The sequence below is a fragment of the Nyctibius grandis genome, chromosome 5 (assembly GCF_013368605.1).
Source record: "Nyctibius grandis isolate bNycGra1 chromosome 5, bNycGra1.pri, whole genome shotgun sequence".
NCBI lineage: Eukaryota > Metazoa > Chordata > Aves > Nyctibiiformes > Nyctibiidae > Nyctibius > Nyctibius grandis.
In genome coordinates, this window is record NC_090662.1 from 11,302,398 (window position 1) to 11,324,127 (window position 21,730).

Sequence of the window (21,730 nt, forward strand, 5' to 3'; positions counted from 1 at the left end):
TACTGTACCTGAAGGGCCTAAAAACATAGTGAAATTTATTCCAATCTTTTGTCTTTGGACACTTATTGTGGTTTACTTCAGAAATCCCCAGACTCTACATTTAAGCAAAGACTGCTGTGGGTTTCTCATAGTGTAGTGTATTTATTTCCATGCAATGCTGAGTTTGTGGTTCTCACTTATGTGAACTGACTTTACTGTAGCTTTTTAAAACAGTGGAACTGGGAGCAGCAGAATAAATGGAATGGAACTTCCTATAGATTTCTGTCTTTTTTTACCTTCATTAATCCCTGTCTCCTATACTAGTACTAAGGGTCTTTCCATAGTATTATAACATCCTTCTTGGGCTTGGGCTCCAGGTAGTCAGAACTTGTGTAATTCCTACTCAATAAGCTGGCTATTGCTCAGAATAGTACGAAGAGTGCTCAGATTTCATCTGCTGATGAAATAGATCAATATAGGTGTTTCCTTTCTCTTTTTTTTTTTTTTTTAAAGCAAAATTTGTTTCAAGATCCAACATAATCACCTAGCATCTCATTCTAGTCAGGAGAGAGAGACAGAAGTTTTAACGTGTTTATTTCCAGCCAAAGTGCAGGTTTAAAACTCGTTTTATTCAAAGGATTTAGATAGGTATTGAATCATTTAGGAAGTAAAAATAACAAATAATCTTACTGTGTTTTAATGCATTCTCTAGCTTCAAATCAACTATGACAAACACCTTGGCAACCTCATCATTCACATCCTTCAGGCAAGAAACCTTGCTCCCAGAGACAACAATGGCTATTCAGACCCCTTTGTTAAAGTTTATCTTCTTCCAGGAAGAGGGTAAGTGTAGGAGAAATTTTGACCTGAACTTTCTTTTAATTTAGGTTTGCTACTTGTCACTAATAGACAGAACTTAGAGTTATTGCTATAGAAAATCCAGGTGCAACACCAGGAAAAATGGTGGATTTTTAATAGAGAACCAGATCCTGTTCCCAGGAGAATGTGCATACTCTGCTACTGACCTCAGGGACTTCATGGTCATTCCTGTAGACTTTTTTTTCATGTTTCCATTTAAAAATTCTAAAACATGCAAAAATATATATTAAAAGAACAACAGACTCTACTGAAATGTACTAAATATATGTAATACTATTTGTAATATAGAAAGCTACATGTTAAGGGTAACACGGAATGGTTATTTCAGCTCAAGATATTCTGAATTTGAGACAGATTTGCAAACATACAGAATTACAGTATCTGAGATCAATTTAAGGTTGCAGTATAATATCAAAGTTGAGAAATACTAGACAGAAAACATTCATTCCATGTGATTTTTAATGACTTTTTTTTTAAGAGCTAAGAGGTAGTTTTAGAAATTCTGGTAATTTTGTATCTAATGACTATACAAATCACTAATCACTTTTTCATAACCATTGCTTTTTTAGAATCTGTAATTACAAATAGCTCATTAGTGTTTCCTTTAAAAGATAAGTTTCTGTATCAGCAATGCTATAACTTTTTTGTGCCCTAAAGTTGCAGTGTCATACATACACATAAATATACATGGTTATAATAATCTTGCTGACTTCAGTGACACAATAGATATATCTAAAATTAAGCTGATGGATCAGACCTTATATTACAAAGACAAATTCCTGCAAACTTCTCTGCTTGGGTAATCACATTCATCCTAAAAGACTATTAGGCTAGGACCATGCAACTAAAAATCTGTTCTATTCAAAGTAACAGGAAACTGGATGCCCAGGTCACAGTTCAGCATTTGGCATATGTGCAAGCACTGCTAAAAGCACATGAACGGTACAACTAAAGGCATGCATATTCTTTTGTGGCTTGCTAATTCCAGCTATACAGCATTCAATATTGTTCAGTGGCATTGGGCCCAAAACTATTACTGAATATAATGGGAACAGGTCCTAAATCTTGAGGGGGTTTTTAATGCGCCTAAGAGCCTTGTGAAATACTTGTCAAATCAATCTTACTGATAATTTTGCAGGTATGTTCACTGATGTATAAATAAGACTTTGATCTAGAGAGACGTTCACCCTGCAGAGGTCTCGGCCAGATCCAAGTATAGGTTTAAACTTGCTGCCAAGTTATGAAGAATTTGGATGCTCGTTTTGTTTGGGTTCATTATTTTAAAACATGGCAATGTTAGAGTTTTGCATGTAACTTGGGGCTTTAGGGAATAATGAAAATGAAGAGCTTCTCAAAAGTGCCAAACTTGTTTCTGAAAGCAGAAACTTGAATTGCTACTGAATATCTTTTATCTTTAGTTCAGTCCATGCTAGACTTCTTATTCTTCCTAATGCCTCTATTCCTTTGATTCAGATACTAGAAACTACCCATTATTCACATGTTTTCTTTCATCTCTGTTCCCACTTTCTCTCACACTGCTTCCTCTGTGTTCCTAACTCTGTAAATGCTGGGTATGCAGACAAGTCATGGTTGTCCAAAACGCAAGGTAGAGTCTACTATCTTCCAATTTTATTCTTTCATTTTCGTACGTGTGCATGACATTATGATAAGCCTGTGCATTGAACTATAGATTTCTCTTGAGTTTTGATGACACGCGATTGCAGCATGGTTTTGCTGTTCATTCTCTAATGAATCCCATTTCCAAGTCAGAAGGAACTGGAAACAAGTAATTAATGTTCCTTGATGCCATAGTGTTCTAGTGCCAAACTCTGATGACAAACAAAATTTCTTTTTAAGTCTGGAAGAATTTACTTCAGAGATATCTAAAAATTCATTCTCACTCACTGAAAGTTGCAAAACAATTAATTGTGAACTTGTATCAGGATTTTGAATAGTGTTACTGCCAAAAGAAACAAGCACTGTTGGGAAATGAAATGGAGTATTTTTCTCTCTACAGCTGGCACAGTGTATAGACATTAAAGCCAGGTATAATTCCAGAAAATTGCTAAGCTGGCTTTAAAGCTGCTTGACCACATAAATGGCTATTTGTGGTAAACAAAGTTAAATTTTTAGTTATTGAAGTTACTAGTGCTTTGTTTGTCCTGGAGTTGGAAAAATAAGGCAGAACTCCATTCTCAAGACATGCTAATATCAGCCCAAGCTAAGTACATAATAATAGTAATTTAGCTCTAAATCTGAAATTGTTTAAAAGTAGAAACCTGGCCAAACAAGTTAACAAATGAATTTTAATAAACAGATCTTCTCTATCATCAGCGTGTTTCTTCATTAATAAAATTACTTAATGAATGTGTTTAAATACCACATTTTATGTGCAGTTATTCTATTATACTGTTTTCATTGTACTTTCAGTTGTATTATGTATTAATAAACTATAATTAGGGAGAGAGAGAGAGAAATGATAAAAGAGTAATTCAGTTTGTATCTTTTCACACAGTGCACTCTGTGAATTTAAAGTGCAAATTATTTCATGCTAGGTATAGACTGATTTAATTCATGCATTTTATTAAAGCATCACCAACTGTTAATCACAATTGTTGGGGGGAAGGTGCGTCGGTGGTATAAACTTAATGTATTTGCCAGAGCCTTCGCTTCAGAGGTCTAGAAACCTTCAGCTGTCTTCCAGCTTAGCCTGGATCTGCAGCTCCTTAGAAGAGGTCAAGATCTCCTGCTTCCCTCTGCAACAGATCCAGACCATAAATTACACAAATGTGGGCTAACGCCACTCTTGCCTGTTTAGATCCAGATAGTCTGTGGACTTCACTGGAAATACTCCAGAGTCATCATGTTAACAATACATTTATCTTTTGTCACTGCCAGCTCTGAAACTCAACACTGCATGAATCATCTTCTCACGTATTTCTGAAAAGGATCAGAAACTTTGAAAAGGTGTTGAAGTTGTAGTATTGCCAAAGTAAATCCATGAAAGGAAAGGGAATGTCTGTGTCATTTTCTTGGCTGAGTGCCCTAAGGGTCCTTTCCTACTTTCTTCAAAAAGATGAAAGTATATCAGTTCCTTAAAACCAGTAGCTCATAGGACATTTAGACAGGTCCAAGCTGTATAATACTATCCTGGCTTAGTTAAGGTAAGAAGTAAGTGGGTTACTGTGGGTGTAGGAGGAGTTTGGATAAGTTAATAATTCATTAATAGTTGATCAGCATAGGCATTCATTTGAGGACCACTGTGAGCCCAGAGAGAGATGCTACCAGCCCACCTGTTGCTTGCTCATGTCCCATGTCTCCATATGAGTCAGTCAGATCTCATCAATACTGTGAGTGATGGGGATGCTTTTCTCAGATGAGAAAGTGCAAAAAGACGACTGCTGAGGTGCTTAAAAAATTTAAGTGCATTACTGAATAGGGTTTGCCATCAAAATCTAGTTTCCAAAATGAGTCAGATTTTGTATTTCAACTTTCCTTCCGAGATATGCAAAGAAATAACTTTATGTGAGTTTCTTTTTCATATGCTCTTGGTCCCCTAGATTTTAATTCATCCTTTTCTTACTGACATACAAGAAAAAGTAAACCTCCCTTTTTTTCAAAAATACACCATTGTGTGCTGTGACTGACAGAACCGATTGAACTGTGGAGAGCTGCTGCTTTCTTCTCTTAAGTGGAGGTGGACAGATACTTTATTTCACAGGTCCCAATGACCTTTACATTTTTTGATAAACTGGAAGACGGTGGATAGCATGTTTTGCAAGAAAATAAATGGAACTGCATAGAATGACTAGAGCAAAAAGAGCAAAAATAACTGCAAGTCTCTCTCATTAAAAGATATCAATCTAGTAGGCAGCTTGGATATGGCCACCCCCTTTTGGAGAATAAGGCCACTGCACACTCCAGAATAATTAGAGGAAAACACTGCACAGTAGAGTTGAGTTTGTAGAGTGAAATTGCTGGTGCTGAAGACCCAGCATTGACATATAAGTGTCAATGAAACACATATGTCTTTCACATAACGTTAATTCAGCCCTTCTCCAATCTGGTACCATGCGTGGTACACCATTAGTGACTAGCTGATTAAATGAGTCCCTGGAGTGTATCTTCTGAGTTAATCTCATATGAAAGGAATTTAGTTCATTAGCTCTGAGACCACACTACAGTGTGAACCAAAACACAGTTAAATCAGAAGTCAGATGTTAGAATCAGAACAGCACACTGTAGAAAGTTAATGTGGAGGAACTGTAAGAGTGTTTAATAGGGCAGATACTGGTCATTCTGTGCCATTTGGCCTTAGTGCTGGTGAACAGTCCTGGACCTGTTTAATTTAGTAATAGATATATCACGTAAGTCCTTTAATGTATGGGAGGTTTGAACAGAAGACAATGGGCAGTTAACTTTCAGAGTTCTTTAAAAGGTAAAACCTCTAAAGAGGTTCTTTACCTTATATCTTGTTGAGTTTTCAAAGTATTAAAAGCTTCTCATGTTCTCCTACCCAGCTCTTTTGAGTTGTCCATTAAAATTCATATTATATTAAAATTGGAATGGAAACAAATCTGACATCAAAGCTCACAGAGCTAGATGAATCCATATTCTGTTAAAGGTTGGTGTAATGCTTTCTCCATACTCAGGAAATGCAAAGTAAAATAGAAAGCACTACCGATTCTTTTTAAAAACAGATTATGCAGCCAGAGTTTTTATTCTTGTCTATTGATAAAAACAATCATGAGCTTAATGCACTTTTGTGTTTGTTTCCAGTACAGTTAGAAGTATAGGCAGAGAATGAGATCAATAAGGAATTGGTGTTGCTATCATTAACAGGATATTAGTTATCCTCTGACATTCATTAAATTTTCTTGTGAGATGGGACTTCTGGAATTAGAGACTGTAACCTATAAATATAATGGATTCATGCTACTTTAAAGTGCTAATAGGAGGATGGTCTTGGAAAAGAAATCAATGCATTATCACTTTAATTTATAATCAGAGCCGAACACCTACAATGAGAGAACAAAGCATATGTGTGTGTGCTGCCTGATGCTTTATGTTGGAACGGTTGTAGGCAGAGCTAGTCTGCTGAAGAGTCAGAAGAAGATGTTTTAAAAGACCATGTTATGAAAGCATGCTAATGAAAAAAACCCAAAGGCTGTCACTGTCCTCTTGTAACCCTGAGCTGTTGCAGAAATGAGGGATGCAGTTCTTTTCTTCTTCTGGTTTTTGGTTTGTGGGTGGTTTTTTGCATTAGAACTGAAAGAAACAAAAGATCACTAATGTAATGTTTCCTTCCTTTGTTCAAATTCAGTGCTGAGTACAAGCGGAGAACTAAGTACATACAGAAAAGCTTGAATCCTGAGTGGAATCAGACGGTCATTTATAAAAATATCTCCATGGAGCAGGTGCGTGACTGGTAGTACTGTTCAGTGCAATTTGCTGCTTTATTATTTGTGTGGTCTGCAGTGCTTACTGTGAAGGGAGCAGTGCTACGGGCAATTCTCTGAACCCCTGTGAAATCTTGCCAGATTTAGGGGAAATTTGGAACTATTGCCTCTGATTGAGATTACTATATCAATACTCTTTTCTTGTGCCTTCTGCTCATAAAAATGGTAGTTTGTGGGGATTACATCCATAACCATGTCATAAGTACAGGTATGGCAATTTAAAAAATTATAATGGAATACAGGGAGAGAATAAATTAAGACGTAAGTTTCTGAAATAGATGCAGAAATCACTGTCACTCTTCGTTCTTAAAGCCATGCAAGCTCTCACAAAACACAGGTCCTACCATTTTCTTATTCAAAAATATTTATAAAATGTAGAGATACGTTTTTAGATTTAGCAGCAATGTACAGCAATGGGCTTGAAATATTAATCATCTAAAAAAAATTTACAAGATACTTAATTTCCTTGTTATGGAAAGATTTAGCTTGCATCTGGGAAAGAGGTCTGTGGAAGTCTTCTCTGTTTCTTGGTGGCTTCCTAACTCTAACTGACCTACAGGGTTAACTGAGGCAGTATGAAGCAATGGAGTCCTTTTTTTCTCCATCTCCCCTTTTAAAGGGACTTTTTACCATTTGACAAAGGCATAATGAGCAAAATGATCAGTCGATTTGTTTAACTTGTGAAGTATATTTTATAGAATAATGGATCTGTACACAGTCTTAAATCTTTTTGCCTTTCTTAGTGTTTTGTTCTTGATATTTTCAACTTCATTTTTCAAGGCCATTTAATCTTTCAGTACTTCTTAAAAAGCCCAGAATTACCAGATGCTTTAGTGAATAGATTTCCCAATGCTTTTAACATACTTCTCCAATGTGACACCAAGACCTCAGTATTATCTTCCTAACTTAAAATTTGGTTATTCATTCTTGTTCATTGAGAGGAACATAGATTAAGATACTCATTTTTGCATGGAGTGAAACTCTTCCCACAGAGAGACTTGCATAGTCACCCATGCAGTCTACTCATCTGAACTTAACAGACAGTAGCTCAGATTTACTTCAGAAGTGCCCTGTTGTACGTAATGGCTATGTTTTGCTGGGTTTTGCATGGTGTTTCATGTAGACTTGCATAAATGGTAGCTCATTGACAGTGACTGTGTCAGAAAAAAGAACCCCTGTGATGTTTGTCTAGCTGCAATATAAACCCTAGGTCTTCTGGGTTTTGTGAAAAGGTTTGGCAAGTCTTAGATATATATCCAAACTGAACTTTCCATATAAGAAAGGCTCTTCAGTTTACTTAATCTACTTTCAGGTTCTGCTGTGACATTTCACAGAGCTGTAATTAAGAGTGCTTGGGTGTTGGGCATTCAATGACTTTTTGGTGATTTTAAATTACATAATGATCTTAGTCTAGGATTTCTTGGACAGCGATTTTTATGACAGAAAATTTCCTAATATCTTTGCTGTCAATTTTTTGACCCTTAGTTGATGAAATTTGCCTTTAGGTCACGTATTCAATTCTTTGAACCTTTGCTTTCTATTTGCAAATCTCCTTTTCCCATCCTCTGAGACGGTTATGCGGTGCTTATGAATACAAGTGTGTAAGCTTCGTTTGAGCACCATATATGTTGTATATTTTGTCCTCTTGTCACATAGAACTGTGTGCAGGGAATAGTTTCACCTTCCACACCTTTTCATGGCTTGTATCTAGTGGTAAGATACCAGTGTGAGTGATTCTTCTCCTATAAAATTCAGTACCCAGACTTAGAGATTATACAGTAAAGCACATTTCTAAATCACCAAATAATTTTATGCTGATCATAAGTACCCTCTACAGTTTGAAGAACTATCACCATGCAACAGTATAGTGTTTGCACTCATAACCCTTATGAATGGATATTTCAAAATAGGAATAAGAAGAGAAGTACGGGACAATAGTCGTGATAGACTGAGAATGAGTGTTCTGATCACCAAACAAGAAAACCTGCATTATACACTCAGTTATACAGAGTTAGCAGTCATTCCCTAACATAAATCCATGAATCTTTATAATTTTTTTTTCAAAGAAGCATTTTCTTTCCCTCCATCAAAGCATGGGTTGCTTGCTGACAGCAAATACGTATTATTAAATATTTCCTAATATAGTCCTTTCAACGTCACTGTCTAGACTTTAGCTGGTTGTACAATTTTTCATTTTCCTTTTCTCTTTCATAACCTAGCTGAAATTAAAGTGAAAATAATTATGAGAAATAGATCACTCTTTGAAATGAAACAGACTTTTTCAAGGTCAGAATGATTAGTTTTATCAAGTAACAAATTCTACTCTGACAGTTGGAGAAAAATTAAACTGTGAATATTTAGTAATTTAAGTTTTTTGTTAAGTAATAAAGTGGAGATAATTACAGTTTGAGAGAAGGCTGAGTACACACATTACAAATATTGTATAATAATTGCTAACTAAAGTCAAATACCTCCTCAGAGCATGAAAGAAAGCATTAGAATGATTTAAGGAGAAGATGATAAAAGATGTAAGTTCTGTTGCTGGTCAGGTTATTGGTATAATCTATGACCACGATATAAGATGTGTCTTTCTTTGCCTCAATTTCTTACCTGTCAGAAAGCAGATAAAAGTATTTCCTTAAATGATGGATATAATTCTTTAAAGCAAATAGCTCTTGCTATAGCTCATGTCCTTAAATTGAAGGACAATTTAAAAAGACTGTTTAAAAAGAGTAATATTTTCAAAATCCTTGAGTGATGTAGGAGCCTATGTCTTATTTCCAAAAGTAAGAAAAGATTTCTTATGAATCAGCAATATGTTGGTACCTAAATCTTATTAGTATCTTGCACAAGAGAAAGTAAGTTTCTAAGTGACTTAGCAAAAGTCTTTTTGTCCTCCCAGGTACTGAAGTACAGAAATATAGAGAAGAGTGTAATAAAATGTTAAATATGAATGTAAACACAAATAATTATAATGCATGATCTAATACAGCACCTTCATTTCTACTCATCAAATATCCTGACTGAGACTGCAATCTTTTATATTATTTCTGAAGTAATTATAGGAATTTACTTTCAGCATAGGAGAAAAACAAACTGTATTAAAATTATTTCTTTCCTCCAGTCATGAGTTGTATGAGATTATCAAGGAATATATATTAAATATTTCAAATAATGCATATTTAGTTACACAGACCTGCATTATCCATAACAACACCCAGTGATGTCCAGACATTTAAAACAAGAAGCACACTTCTGTACATGTGGTGTTGGTTATGTCTTTTGTAAGAGGAAATATTATTCACATTGGCTCTTTCTGTATATTCCTTCATTGTCTTTAAATGATGGTTGCACACAGCAGCCTTAAGATAACTGAAGTTCACATGCAGTAATATTCTTTTAGGTGTGGTTTTCTTTTCTTTTATTTATTTATTTATTTATTTATTTTGTATTTTTCCACAAGGGAAAGCCTGAAATTAGTTGCAGCTTAGTAACACTGTTTTCATAACACACTTTGAACTCAGATGAGGTTCACAACATGTATAAGGTCAGCTGGACCAAACTGCTTTCCTTCTTTTACGGACACTTTCTCATTTTCCTTTTAGTGTATTGCCCACTTGCAGAGACCTGGTGTCAGATGGCTAGTGGGTTTCTGCAACCCATTTCAGTATTGCTGTCAGCTAAATTCCTGATGGTGATCTGAATTTATGTCTTCATGACCTAAAACTGGATGATGTAAGGCAGAACCCTACTTTGCTGTGACGGTACTATGGCTGCCTTTAAAATCACTAGCCATTGAGTGTTCTTTGCCTTCAATAGTGGCACATAAATATATCTTCAGAAAAGCAAATTTTCCTCCTCTTTGAAACTCACTTCATGCATTCTGCCTAATAAAGCTCTTTTGATGGTTTTCCATTGTCATAATATTTTATAAAAGCTTCATTAAACTAAGAGGCTTAAAATAGATATCTCAACGAAATGTAGAGTGCTGCAAGTTTTCAGCACAGTTTTATTATCATACTATTGCAAAGAAGCTAGCAAAGTAGGGTTGCAGTTACTTGAAAATCTCTATTTTCCATTTTCCACCAAAAATCCTTCAAATCTTTGGGTTTTTTTTTCCTTTTCTGGATCTATACATTCTTCTCTCTGTCCTTGCACAGCTATCACTTGAAACAAGAAGACAACATGTCCTCCCAAAATAGCAAGAATCAAGACAATACATTTCTGAAAAGAATTTATGCTATTGCTCTTTTTTAAAGGGTAAAAATACATATACTTGTTATAGCATCTAGCAGGAAATTATATCATCCAGGAAGCTAAAAGTACCATGGACCAGTGGCTGCTCAACTAATTTTTTCAGATTTTTTTTCACATTGCAGTTTCAATACTGTCTTGGAACAGCAAAGAAAAGGAATTTTATTCAGTCAAGGAAATCAGCTTTACAAATATTCTGTAAGCAATGTTCAAAAGAGAATCTTTTCGTTCAACTTTTTCCTTGATTTTTGCAGGATATTTTTAAAAAGAGTGTTTAAGAAGAATGTTGCCTAATTATGTAGGAATAAAACAGAGAAAGATTAAAGAATTGCTCTCAAATACTTTTTTTTTTAATCTTGTCTTTCAAGTCATGTTGTTGCCTGCTTAAAGACTACGTTGTTGCCTGCTTAAAGTGTACATTGCTGATGCTAAAAATAGTACAATTCCCCTTTGTGTGGATTTTCCAGGATACACTCATTTACATTTGATTTTCAAAGACACTGGCTTTGCATAGTTGCTCATTTTTTTAAAGTTAGCTGGGAGCAGATTATTATGTATTCTGAATACATAATATGTGATGAAATTATCATTTAAAGGCAATTTAAAGTTATTAAGAACTGTCTGAATCTCTGTTGCATTAAACCAAGGGGCAGTGGAGGTAAATAGCAAACAGTGCTTTTCTTGAAGGTATATATAATATGTACAGTAAATGGTATATCTTATAATTTTGAACAATGACTTGATCCTTTGTTGTCCCTTTATCCCAAGCAGACAATTAACAGTCAGAGCACTGAGTGACATGTTGCTTCTGTTAGGATTATGACCTCAATTATCACGTAAGATTTCTGGTTCTGACCTCTTTTATTCAAGTATGTGAATAGTCCTGTTTTCCTTAGTAATGCTTGGAAGTGTCCAACAAATTCTTCACTTACAACTTCTCAGCCTGACTTCACAGACATTCCATACCCCCATGATTTTGTCCTTCTCTGTTTCAAGCCACATGAATTTATTACTGCCTCTCCAGCCACCTGCTAGCCTTTTGCCCCATCATACAACACCGGTAATCAATCTTCTCCCCACCTGTCCCACAGATCCATGGAATAACACTCAGGTCAATCTTTCCAATAACGTCAGCTGCTTTGGTCAACAGCTTCTCTGTCTTGCACTATCTTGTCATATAAAAAGACTTACTTGTTTCTTAATGTAGCCTGTAGGAAGAGTGCTTAACACAGCTATCATGCTTAACAAGGTCTGCAGATAATGGGTTTTGATAGCTGTCATTAATACCTAACAGTACAACTCATCCTGCATGTCTGGATCACTTGCAGAGTCCCATTGACTACACTGAATTAAGGGGGTATTAAAGCCTGGTCTTCACAGATGAGATTGGGTAAATAAGATGTTTTAAATAATACATTTGAAATTCACACTTAAATGCACTTTAGGCAAATGTCTGAGTTCAGACAACTCAGATCTGACAATGAGAAAAGCTGCAGAAATACAAAAATGGGACTTGAAAAATCAGTTTGGCTCTTGTAGTGGACACACATTCTGTCAAAAACAACTTGTAGAAATTCCTAAAATAGGGCCAAGCACAAGCTCACTTGTCTTGATAACAAATAATAGCCCCAAATTATTTTTCTGAGATCAAGGCTGATGGGAGGTCAAAAACTGCCTGTCAAACTTATATAGCTCTCACTATGTAAAAGGGTACAAGGAGGAGAGAATGAACAGAAACCATCACAAAGACTTGATCTGAAGTTTATGATGGCAATGGGGTTAATATCCTTTCACTTAAATTGCAGCTGAAAAAGAAAACACTGGAAGTGACTGTCTGGGATTATGATAGATTCTCCTCGAATGACTTCCTTGGTGAAGTGAGTATCTTATTTCCTCCTCTCTAACCCTGACTAGTTAGAAAGCTGATTAACTTCATGCTGGTATTTGGAGACTGTTCTCGTCCAAGGTATGGTACAAGTGTCAAGTAAAACCTTTTTTACGTCACAGTTTTACTGCTGAATTCATAACAAATGGCCATGATTTCTTTAATTCACACATGAAAGATGCCTTCCCTTTATCTCAGTAAACTGTGGGCAAGTTCATTTAGGACTCAATACAGTGTTACTTCACTGAAGATGTTAATTTTTTTAAGCCTGAGGTAATAACAGCCTTCACAGTGACTGAATGGGGAATTCTTGTTATGACTGATAAGCTGTCTGCCTTGATTTTAACATAACATGGGAAGGTTGGGGAGGTATCAGTCTTTGTAAATGATTAAAGGATTAAATTCTGCCGTCAAACCATAATTTAGCACATGCACAAGTATCTGCAAGTGTGAGTAATTTGGTCTTGCTGATCAAGGTCTCATTTTTAACACTACAAAGTAGTAATACCATTACCAAAGTATGACTGAAGGCAAAATCTTGTAATTAATAATAAATGAGATGAGTGATCATGGGAAGAAGTATGCTCTCTCTATTAAAAGCAAATAAACATATGTACTTATAATACAGAAGTACCAGCAATAACTATGATGTCAAAAAAGTAATTAAAAATGTTATTACAAAAGAGGATTATAATTAGAAACAGAAGCCCAGGAAAATCGATTGCTCATGTACAGAGTAACTCAGAGTATCTCTGCTCATTCTGCATTTGAACTTTGCAAAAAGGTACTCAGTTCAGCTCCAGTTCCCCTTTGTGTCACTACAAAACTGAGAAGTGTCACCATTTGAACAATTACTAAAATAAATGTGTAAGAAGCAGCTACATGATTACTTATTTCCCGCATATTGCATCAGTATTCTTGTTGAGTTCAGCATGTTAGTCCAAATGCAGGGCTTTACTGTATATTTACATTATTGTTATTTATGACATTTAGAAAATGGATGCTCCAGCAGCTGCTTCCACAGGACGATTTAAATTTTTGCCTTAAAATATTTTTAACTTCTAGAACTATTTTATTTATTAAATCATTCAGACTTAAACATGAAAACAGTTCTTCATGGGAAAAGGGAACAGAAAAGACTATCCAGTGTGTTTCAGGACCAGGATATCCAGAGGAATCCTGCACCATAACATCAAATATGGGATATCCAAATTGTGCCCTAAGGACTTGCTTAAATAGGGCCAGCACCACTTGCATGCCTCAGAGGGCAAGTGGCACATCATGGTTCACACCCATGGAATGTGAGCCCTCTTCTCCTACAAAGCAGTCCTCAGCCTATACTGCCTATGGGGAACAATCCTCGACCATGCTGTCTTCCAAGTCATACCCAAAGCTATGACCAAAAACCACACCAGGGAGCACACTAAATAGTTAATCTGTTCAGATTAAGTATAGATCTATCCAGAAAGACCAAGCCACGTCATATACAACCCATGAAGGTGAAAGGGAAAAAAAAGAAAGAAAAAAGGCTTTTAACCTTCTAGAAAAAAATCAGTTGGGAAGAGACTTCCCCATCCATAAACCTGAAGAGGCCTTCAGGGTCTTGTAATAAACTGACAAAGACGACATTCCCTGAGGTAATTGCACACTTTATTTGTCTAGCAGTTTTAAAACTTCCCTACCTGACATTAGTATTAACCCTCTCACCTTAGAGCCAAATGCAAGGCTATTTTTGTCTTTTCCTTCATTCAAGACTCTGTGATGACTCTTTAGTACTTTACATCTCTTGGCCCTCTCAGTTACAAGACCATTAAGGAAGGAAGGGTCTTGATTGGTCCCAATGATCTTTTTTTTTTCTTCTTTATTTTTTAGAAGAAATTTCACAGAACTCCTGCTAGCAATGCAGGTGGCCTAGAACATATTTTAGCTACAATGGAGGGGTTTTTTTAGCCAAGTTTCTCATTTCATTTCGACATTGCCATTGCATCTCCTTTTTTTTTTTTCCAGTGAAGTTTCGAGGACTAAATGGCCTGTTAAATTTTATTATTTTAGTGAAATGCAAAGACACCCCTATTATTTTCTTTTTGTTACAAAACCTGCATATGTGGATTTTTTAAAGAATCAACAAGCACCAGTCTCATATTATTGAAGATCTTATTAAAAAAAATATTGAATTTTTTGCTCATTTACTAACACTGACAAAAGGGAGAAAATAACACTGCCCAATTCTTCTATTAAAATATGTCTATACAGAGGCAGAATGACTAGATGTCTTTTTAGTCTAGCTTTCAAGCTAGTGCTCACAAGCTACCCTTTAAACTATCTAGTCATATTGGTATGGAGCTATGTCTAAGCTCATAGTCCTTACTGTGGTCCTATTGAGAAGATATATTAGTTCAGACACATTAACATGCTAACAAATGTGGGTCTGGGATCACAGTTGGCTTATATCAGGTGAGGTCAGAGCATGGGCAGAGAGTCCTGAATCTGTCAGCGTACAGCCTTATACCCTTAAGTGCTTACATTTGATTGCAACTTCTGGTAACACAACTGTAGACTCTTCTGCTGTACACAATAATTAATAATACACAGGCCATATATTGTACTTTGATTTATTTGTAGGTATTGATTGAGTTATCCAGCATCTCTCAGCTTGACAACACTCCTCGGTGGTACCCTCTGAAAGAACAGAGTGAAAACATTGATCATGGGAAATCTCATTCTGGACAGAGTAGCCAGCAATCTCCAAAACCATCTGTCATCAAGAGCAGAAGTCATGGAATTTTCCCGGACCCCTCCAAGGGTAGGAATGACTTGGTGCATCTGATATGAAATGTTCCCAGACCCCTCCAAGGGTAGGAATGACTTGGTGCATCTGATATGAAATGTTTTCCCAGGTAATGGGAAAACCTTTGCTATATGTAAGTTCTAGTAGAAAAATAAAGTTACTGCTGTGAAGTTTGTATACACTTTTATTAAAAACATATTTATCTCTGTGATTAATTCATTGGAGCCTTGGACAAATTCAATACAGATTAACTTTCTATTTTTCATGTTCCTTAAATATTCTATGGCATTTTATCTTCTGGAAATGTCACATTAATATTTTATAGAATAACAATTATGTTATAATAATGCATATGCATTTCCAGTCAATGATAATGGGCTGTAGCATATCTCAATTGTATTGGAAATTGGTGGAGCTGATATAGTAGAATTATAGTAGTGTTTACAAAAGCAGAATTGATCTCAGTGTCTCCTGCTCCAAGAAATTTATCTCTACCTTTTTTTTTTTTAACACTAAGTAGTCAGTGGCCAGTTGCTCACTTAAAGCACACTATCACCATCCCTGGACGTATTTAAAAGACTTGTAGATGTGGTGCTTAGGGACGTGGCTTAGTGGTGGACTTAGTGCTAGGTTAACGGTTGAACTTAATGATCTCAAAGGTCTTTTCCAACCAAAATGATTCTATGAGTCAATGACTCTATATGTCATATCAAAGCAAAAGCCATCCTAAATAGCATCCAGATGAGAGCCTCAGAGTGATAAGACTCTGCTCCATCTCCTCTCTATTTCTCTATGTAGTGTTTTGCTAGGGATTAGTGTCTATATAAGATCTAGATCTAAATTAGAGGTTAGTATAGAAGCTATTGTAAGTTAGGCTATGGTTTTGAGTGGGGCATTCATCAGAATAAAACTAAGCATTAACTAAGTATTCAATATCGACATAAGTGATGCTAGTTAGTCTCTACGTAATAGAGAAGTAGAAAGCAAAAAATTAATTAGTCTTCAGGCTACCCCATCATTCCACCACTGTGAACCGGCACAGGAAACATAATTCACAAGTGATAGAAAACCAATAGTAAATTAATTATTCCCTGAGCAGGGAGCAGTGGGGAAGTAGAAAATTGTAATTCCTAAGAGTTTCCTAATCACGATATATCCTGAGACATTGAGTGGCATTGCACAGATTAATCTTTATTCCTTGTTCTGGAATGCAGCTAGAAAGGCCGGTCAAGAGAAAGAAAATTAAATTGTTTGTTTTTAATAAATGCAACAGTTGTGCTTCTTCATTTTCTTGGTAGATATGCAGGTGCCCACCATTGAAAAATCCCACAGCAGTCCAGGGAGCTCCAAATCTTCCTCTGAAGGACATCTACGCTCTCATGGTCCATCCCGCAGCCAAAGCAAAACCAGCGTCACTCAAACCCACCTTGAAGATGCTGGGGCAGCCATCGCCGCTGCTGAAGCAGCTGTTCAACAGCTTCGCCTTCAACCAAGTAAAAGACGCAAATAAATTCCTCAGCATGGCAGCTTAATGTTCATCTGTTGCCTTTTTCCCTGCTGTCCTTCCCTTTTTGGCTACTTTTTTTCTGTTCTTGGCACACTGTGCTCACTCTGTTCAATGTCTGTGTGTGCCTGTGTGTGAATACATATAATTACAATATACTCTTGTATTTAAAAGTCTTTTATTTATTTATTTATTTATTTTAATTTATATAGACTGCAGTGAAACTGGCTGTTTCTCCATCAGTCCCTTCCCTCATGGTCCATGGTGTTCCATGGTCATGCATGACTCACAGGGATTTCCATTGTGTGGTGGTGTTTTGATGTCACTAAATAACTACCAATGAAATAACCAAAACCTGCAGAGATGCGTCTGCCAGCTCTTCAAGTTGCACACAACAAATACTGAGAGCACATTAACAAGAAGATATGTCTATAAGTAGTAATCACAAAGGACAGGACTATATACACAAAAGAAAAATTAAAGTTAAAGAAAAAAGTTTTTTACTACATGGCTGAGATTTCTATTTTTGAAACATGACTGTAAATATTAACTCTTTTGGGGAAGGAAATATAAGGCAACCTTCTTAATATCGCAGATAAAATCACGTTAGTGATGAACAGAACAGAAATAGACAAAAACATTAAACACACTAAATGCAAAATCATTAAACACACAAAGCCATTAACAACATCAGATTTTAACAGTTAGCAAGTTAGCAAAGTCAAAGGGAGTTGAGAGCTAAGTCAGGTGTCAGAGTTCAATTTTTCTAGTAGTTTTTGTGCCGTGGATTGATTAAAGGGCAAGATAGATTTCATCTGACAACTTTAAATAGATTAATAAATTAAAACCTTTCCATTCAAAAGGATTGCTCTCCAGAGTATACTTCAGACCAGTATCTGATTGCTAGTTGAGGGTTTAGTTGATGGCAAATTAAAACTCTCTGACTGTGGAATCATTGTGTTTGTCTTCAGGATTTGTTGATATGCCATAAACTTACCATGGTATAATGCAAAAACTAGGGGGAAATTATTTCCCTTGTCTTCACCATCATTAGTAAAGAAACAGCCAGTTTTAATACTCTTTAATGCTGTGCATGTGGTGTCTCTTTGGTGTTTGACAACACTAATTTAAATACAGAAAAAAACACTTCTGTTTGCATGAATAACATTTAAGCTGGTTCCATCTGAGGATACATACTCTGGGTTTCCATTTCACCCACACTGCCACAGCAGCACATAAAAGCGGTCAGTCTAATCATGCCAGGAAGCAGCACAGACACAGCATAGCAGGAGTCCTCCCTATTCAAAGAACTCAGTCTGACAATCTGCCTCCACCAGCCAGTGACAACAAAGACCAAAGCCAACTAGCCCTCAGGAAAGTGATGTCTGATGGACCAGTCAAGCCTGAAGGAGGTGAGCAGAAAGACATGGTTAAGAAACCCAACCACATCCCAAATCCTTCTTGCCGTGTCTACTAATTCATTGCAATATTTAATTATTTATTTTACCCCTCCATTAAGTGCCATGGATGTTAATATGAATCAAGAACTCTGCTTGATTTTTCCATATCAGCACATAAATCCATAACAAAAAACTATGCTAAGAAACATTACAAAACAAGAAACATGCACTTCCATTCCACTGGTGGACTTAGACTTCTGTTGAAAAGTGGTATAGCTTTCATCATGTTGTTGCCTAATAAAAAGAATGCATCCAAGCTGGTCTCCTTAAGCGTGATTGAACATTTATTGTACTGTGACAAAAACCTAATTGCACATTTTTGTTTCTGGAATTCTACTTAAGACATTAACAATTTCTTTTTCCTCTCCCAACATAGTAGTTATGTTAATAGTTATTAGCATAGATAATTTTTCAAACTGCCAGTGGAAAGGAAAGGAGTTTTGATCCGTATGTAGCTCAATCTCTTGATAACTTTCATATCAGCCTCTTAAAAAAAATATTTTCCACCTGTAGGCACCTGTACATCAAACCTAAAAACCACATATCATCAATTTATCCCTTCATCACAAATAAAGAGCCAGAATCTCAATTGGTTCAAATCGGCACTGTTCTTTTGACTTCTAGAGCATTTTGCTTATTTCCATGGAATCTGAGGGATTTTCCCAATAAATTTACAGACGGGATGTTCAGATCTTCTCTTGTGCTGTAATCCCTTCCCAAGCTCTCATGTTTCATTGAAGGTTTTTCTGTCAACACCATCACACACCGTGGACAATACAGGGTGGCTGAGAAGGCTGTAGGAGAGAAAGAGGGAATGATACTTCAAACAATAAACCCTAAAGGCAACAAGTCATTAAGGGAACTAGTGTGATGTTAAAACAGCTAATTAACAAGGGCAAATGTAACAAATAATTTTAAACATTGTATTTAGAAATAACAAGTTGTTTCTTATGAACTCTTCCATAAATATCTATCTATATGCATGTGTATGTCCACCTACACACCTATTTTTTTACCCTACAGCTCAACTCCATACACTCAGTTCAGGCAGAGGCCAGAGGATATCATGGTACTAGTTCAGGCATCATGACTGAAAGGCCCATCCTATTCCTGGTGTGTATACCATAGAAATCTAATTCTGGAAGGAATGTCCTATAAGGAGCAGCTAAGGACAAGTTTGGCTAAACTGGAGAAAAGGAGGCTGAGGGGCAACCTCTTTGCTCTCTACGGCTTCCTAAAGAGGGGAAGTGGAGAGGAAGATGCTCATCTCTTCTCCCTGGTATCCAGTGATAGGACACATGGGAATGGTTCAAAGCTGCGCCAGGGGAGGTTTAGACTGGACGTTAGGAAGCAAACACTGGAACAGGCTTCCTAGACAAGTGGTCAATGGCCCATGCCTGTCAGTGTTTAAGAGGCATTTGGACAATGCCCTTTACTTTAAAACACACTTTAACTTTTGGTCAGCCCTGAATTGGTCAGGCAGTTGGACTAAGATGACTGTTGTAGGTCCCTTTCAACTGAAATAATTCTATTCTATTCTATTCTATTCTATTCTATTCTATTCTATTCTATTCTATTCTATTCTATTCTAATTCCATTCCATTCCATTCTAAATAACTCTTATGATCTTTTGAGATGTCATGTCTGTAGAGATTTATCATAAAGACTTGTAGTCTTTTGATGCCTTTTGGCACAAACAAGCAATGCTAAAACCTTTTGCTTGTGATATAAGGTTGAATCAGAGTTCATATACACTTTTATGAAAAGGAAATAGCTAGGCTGTTGCCTTCAGGTACCCTTGCCACTGAACTGTTATGCTAGCTTCTTTACTTTTAAAATTGCAAAAAGGGTGTGTATCAATATACATTTGTCTCAGCAATATTAGAAACATCATAGAGAGTTATCAGAATAAGAGCCCACATTAATATCATTAATATATAAGTGAGGTTAGAGTTACTGTGAAGAGACATGGTACTTCTGTCTTTTTACTTCTGACAAATATACACAATGCATGGTCACCTACACAAAGTTTACAAGTCTGTTTTCAGATCTGTGAGAAGTTTTGGCTGCTTCTTACAGTACCAAACTTGTTTGTCTTAATTTATACATATGAGGTGGGCCAATAGTTACCATTTTGAGGTTAATGGATCTCATGCATTTCAGTAGGACCAAAAAGCAAGATTAGTTAATTGCAGTTTTGTAGAGTATGTACAGAAAATGGGAAGAGACTATGACCTTGAATAGCAAAAGCACGAAAGATGCTCAAAAGAGCTTTCAATTTATGGAGTTCTTTGTGGGAGGAAGAGGAGATGAAAAAAGGAGACGTTTCCCCTGTAGTTCAAAAATTCTAAAAGTTAAGACTATTGTGAACAATGAATACTAGGGCATCATCAGTTAGCAAGTCCATTCCTGCAGGGATACCTCATGCTTACGGTACCCACCATTACAGCCTACTTTATTTGCACCTGGAAAAGAAGTCATTATGAACTGGTTTTATGGACTGGAACAGTCATCTTGGCAAGTTAATAATTTTTTGTCACTAAATCTCAAAGCCCTTTATTAAGGAAGCCATTACAGATAATCCACAACTTTATTACTATTTTTCACCACAGCTATTTCTCCAGGTATTTATCAGAGAACAGCACCTTTTAGAATAACTACTTGGGTTTTTTCAGCCCAAACACACAAGGTGGTAGTAATCTAGCAAGATTTCCACAAGGGTGATGGGAAAAATGCTATTCTGTGTGTGATCATCAATCCTTCTCTACTTAAGAGAACACTCAGAAAGAGTTTCCTCCTTTAACCTAATCTCTCAATATCTTTTTTCCTTGAATTGAATTGGGACTTGAAAAAACAAAACAAAACATGAACCCTCAGTCATTCTTAGAATGCCCCAGAGAAATCTTTCTCTACTTCTGAATCCTAGGACTTTTTCTATTGATTGTATTTTGTCAGTTATTAATTGTATGTCTGATGAGAAGTAAAAAGGAAATCATTAACAAAACCAGCAACCATGGTATACATATTATATTTTGTGAATGCAAAGGACTTGCATCAGTTTAAGTTTATTGGACTGGACTATTTCTGTATTCATTCTAAACAGTAAAAAATGTATTTTAATCAGTCTGTTTTAAAATTAAGGTGAAGCTACAACAGAAAACATTGCTCTTTGCTCAGCACCTTTGTAAAATCCAATATTCAAACACAGCATTTAATTAAAAATAAACTCTGAAGTATAATTTCCTTGTTGCCTGTGAGAGATAAGAGCGTGATCTGCAAAGAAACCAATTGCATAATACACATTCCCATCATACCCCTCAGAGGGGAACAAAAAAAATTCAGAGCTATCCGTTTGAAGGCAGAAGTTGCAAGGAATTCAAGCCAGAAGAAGAGAGCAGTGCCTAGGTTTGAGTTAATTTGATTTCATTTTTGTGAAAAATCTGAATCATTGCCAATTACACATTCACATAAAATTAAACACATTCCTTTAAACATAAAACTGTGTGTTAGATTTTATCCACC

At 36.1% G+C, this 21,730-nt stretch overlaps 1 protein-coding gene across 1 annotated transcript in view; it reads left to right on the plus strand.

The window, feature by feature from the left end:
* PCLO (piccolo presynaptic cytomatrix protein) overlaps positions 1-21,730 on the plus strand; it is a 373,103-nt gene that overhangs the window by 288,962 nt on the left and 62,411 nt on the right. The window contains exons 16-22 of the mRNA XM_068401930.1: positions 692-822; positions 2,438-2,464; positions 6,182-6,275; positions 12,377-12,448; positions 15,079-15,259; positions 16,543-16,737; positions 17,978-18,160. Coding sequence (XP_068258031.1) covers positions 692-822; positions 2,438-2,464; positions 6,182-6,275; positions 12,377-12,448; positions 15,079-15,259; positions 16,543-16,737; positions 17,978-18,160 — 883 coding nt within the window. The remainder of the gene's footprint in view (positions 1-691; positions 823-2,437; positions 2,465-6,181; positions 6,276-12,376; positions 12,449-15,078; positions 15,260-16,542; positions 16,738-17,977; positions 18,161-21,730) is intronic.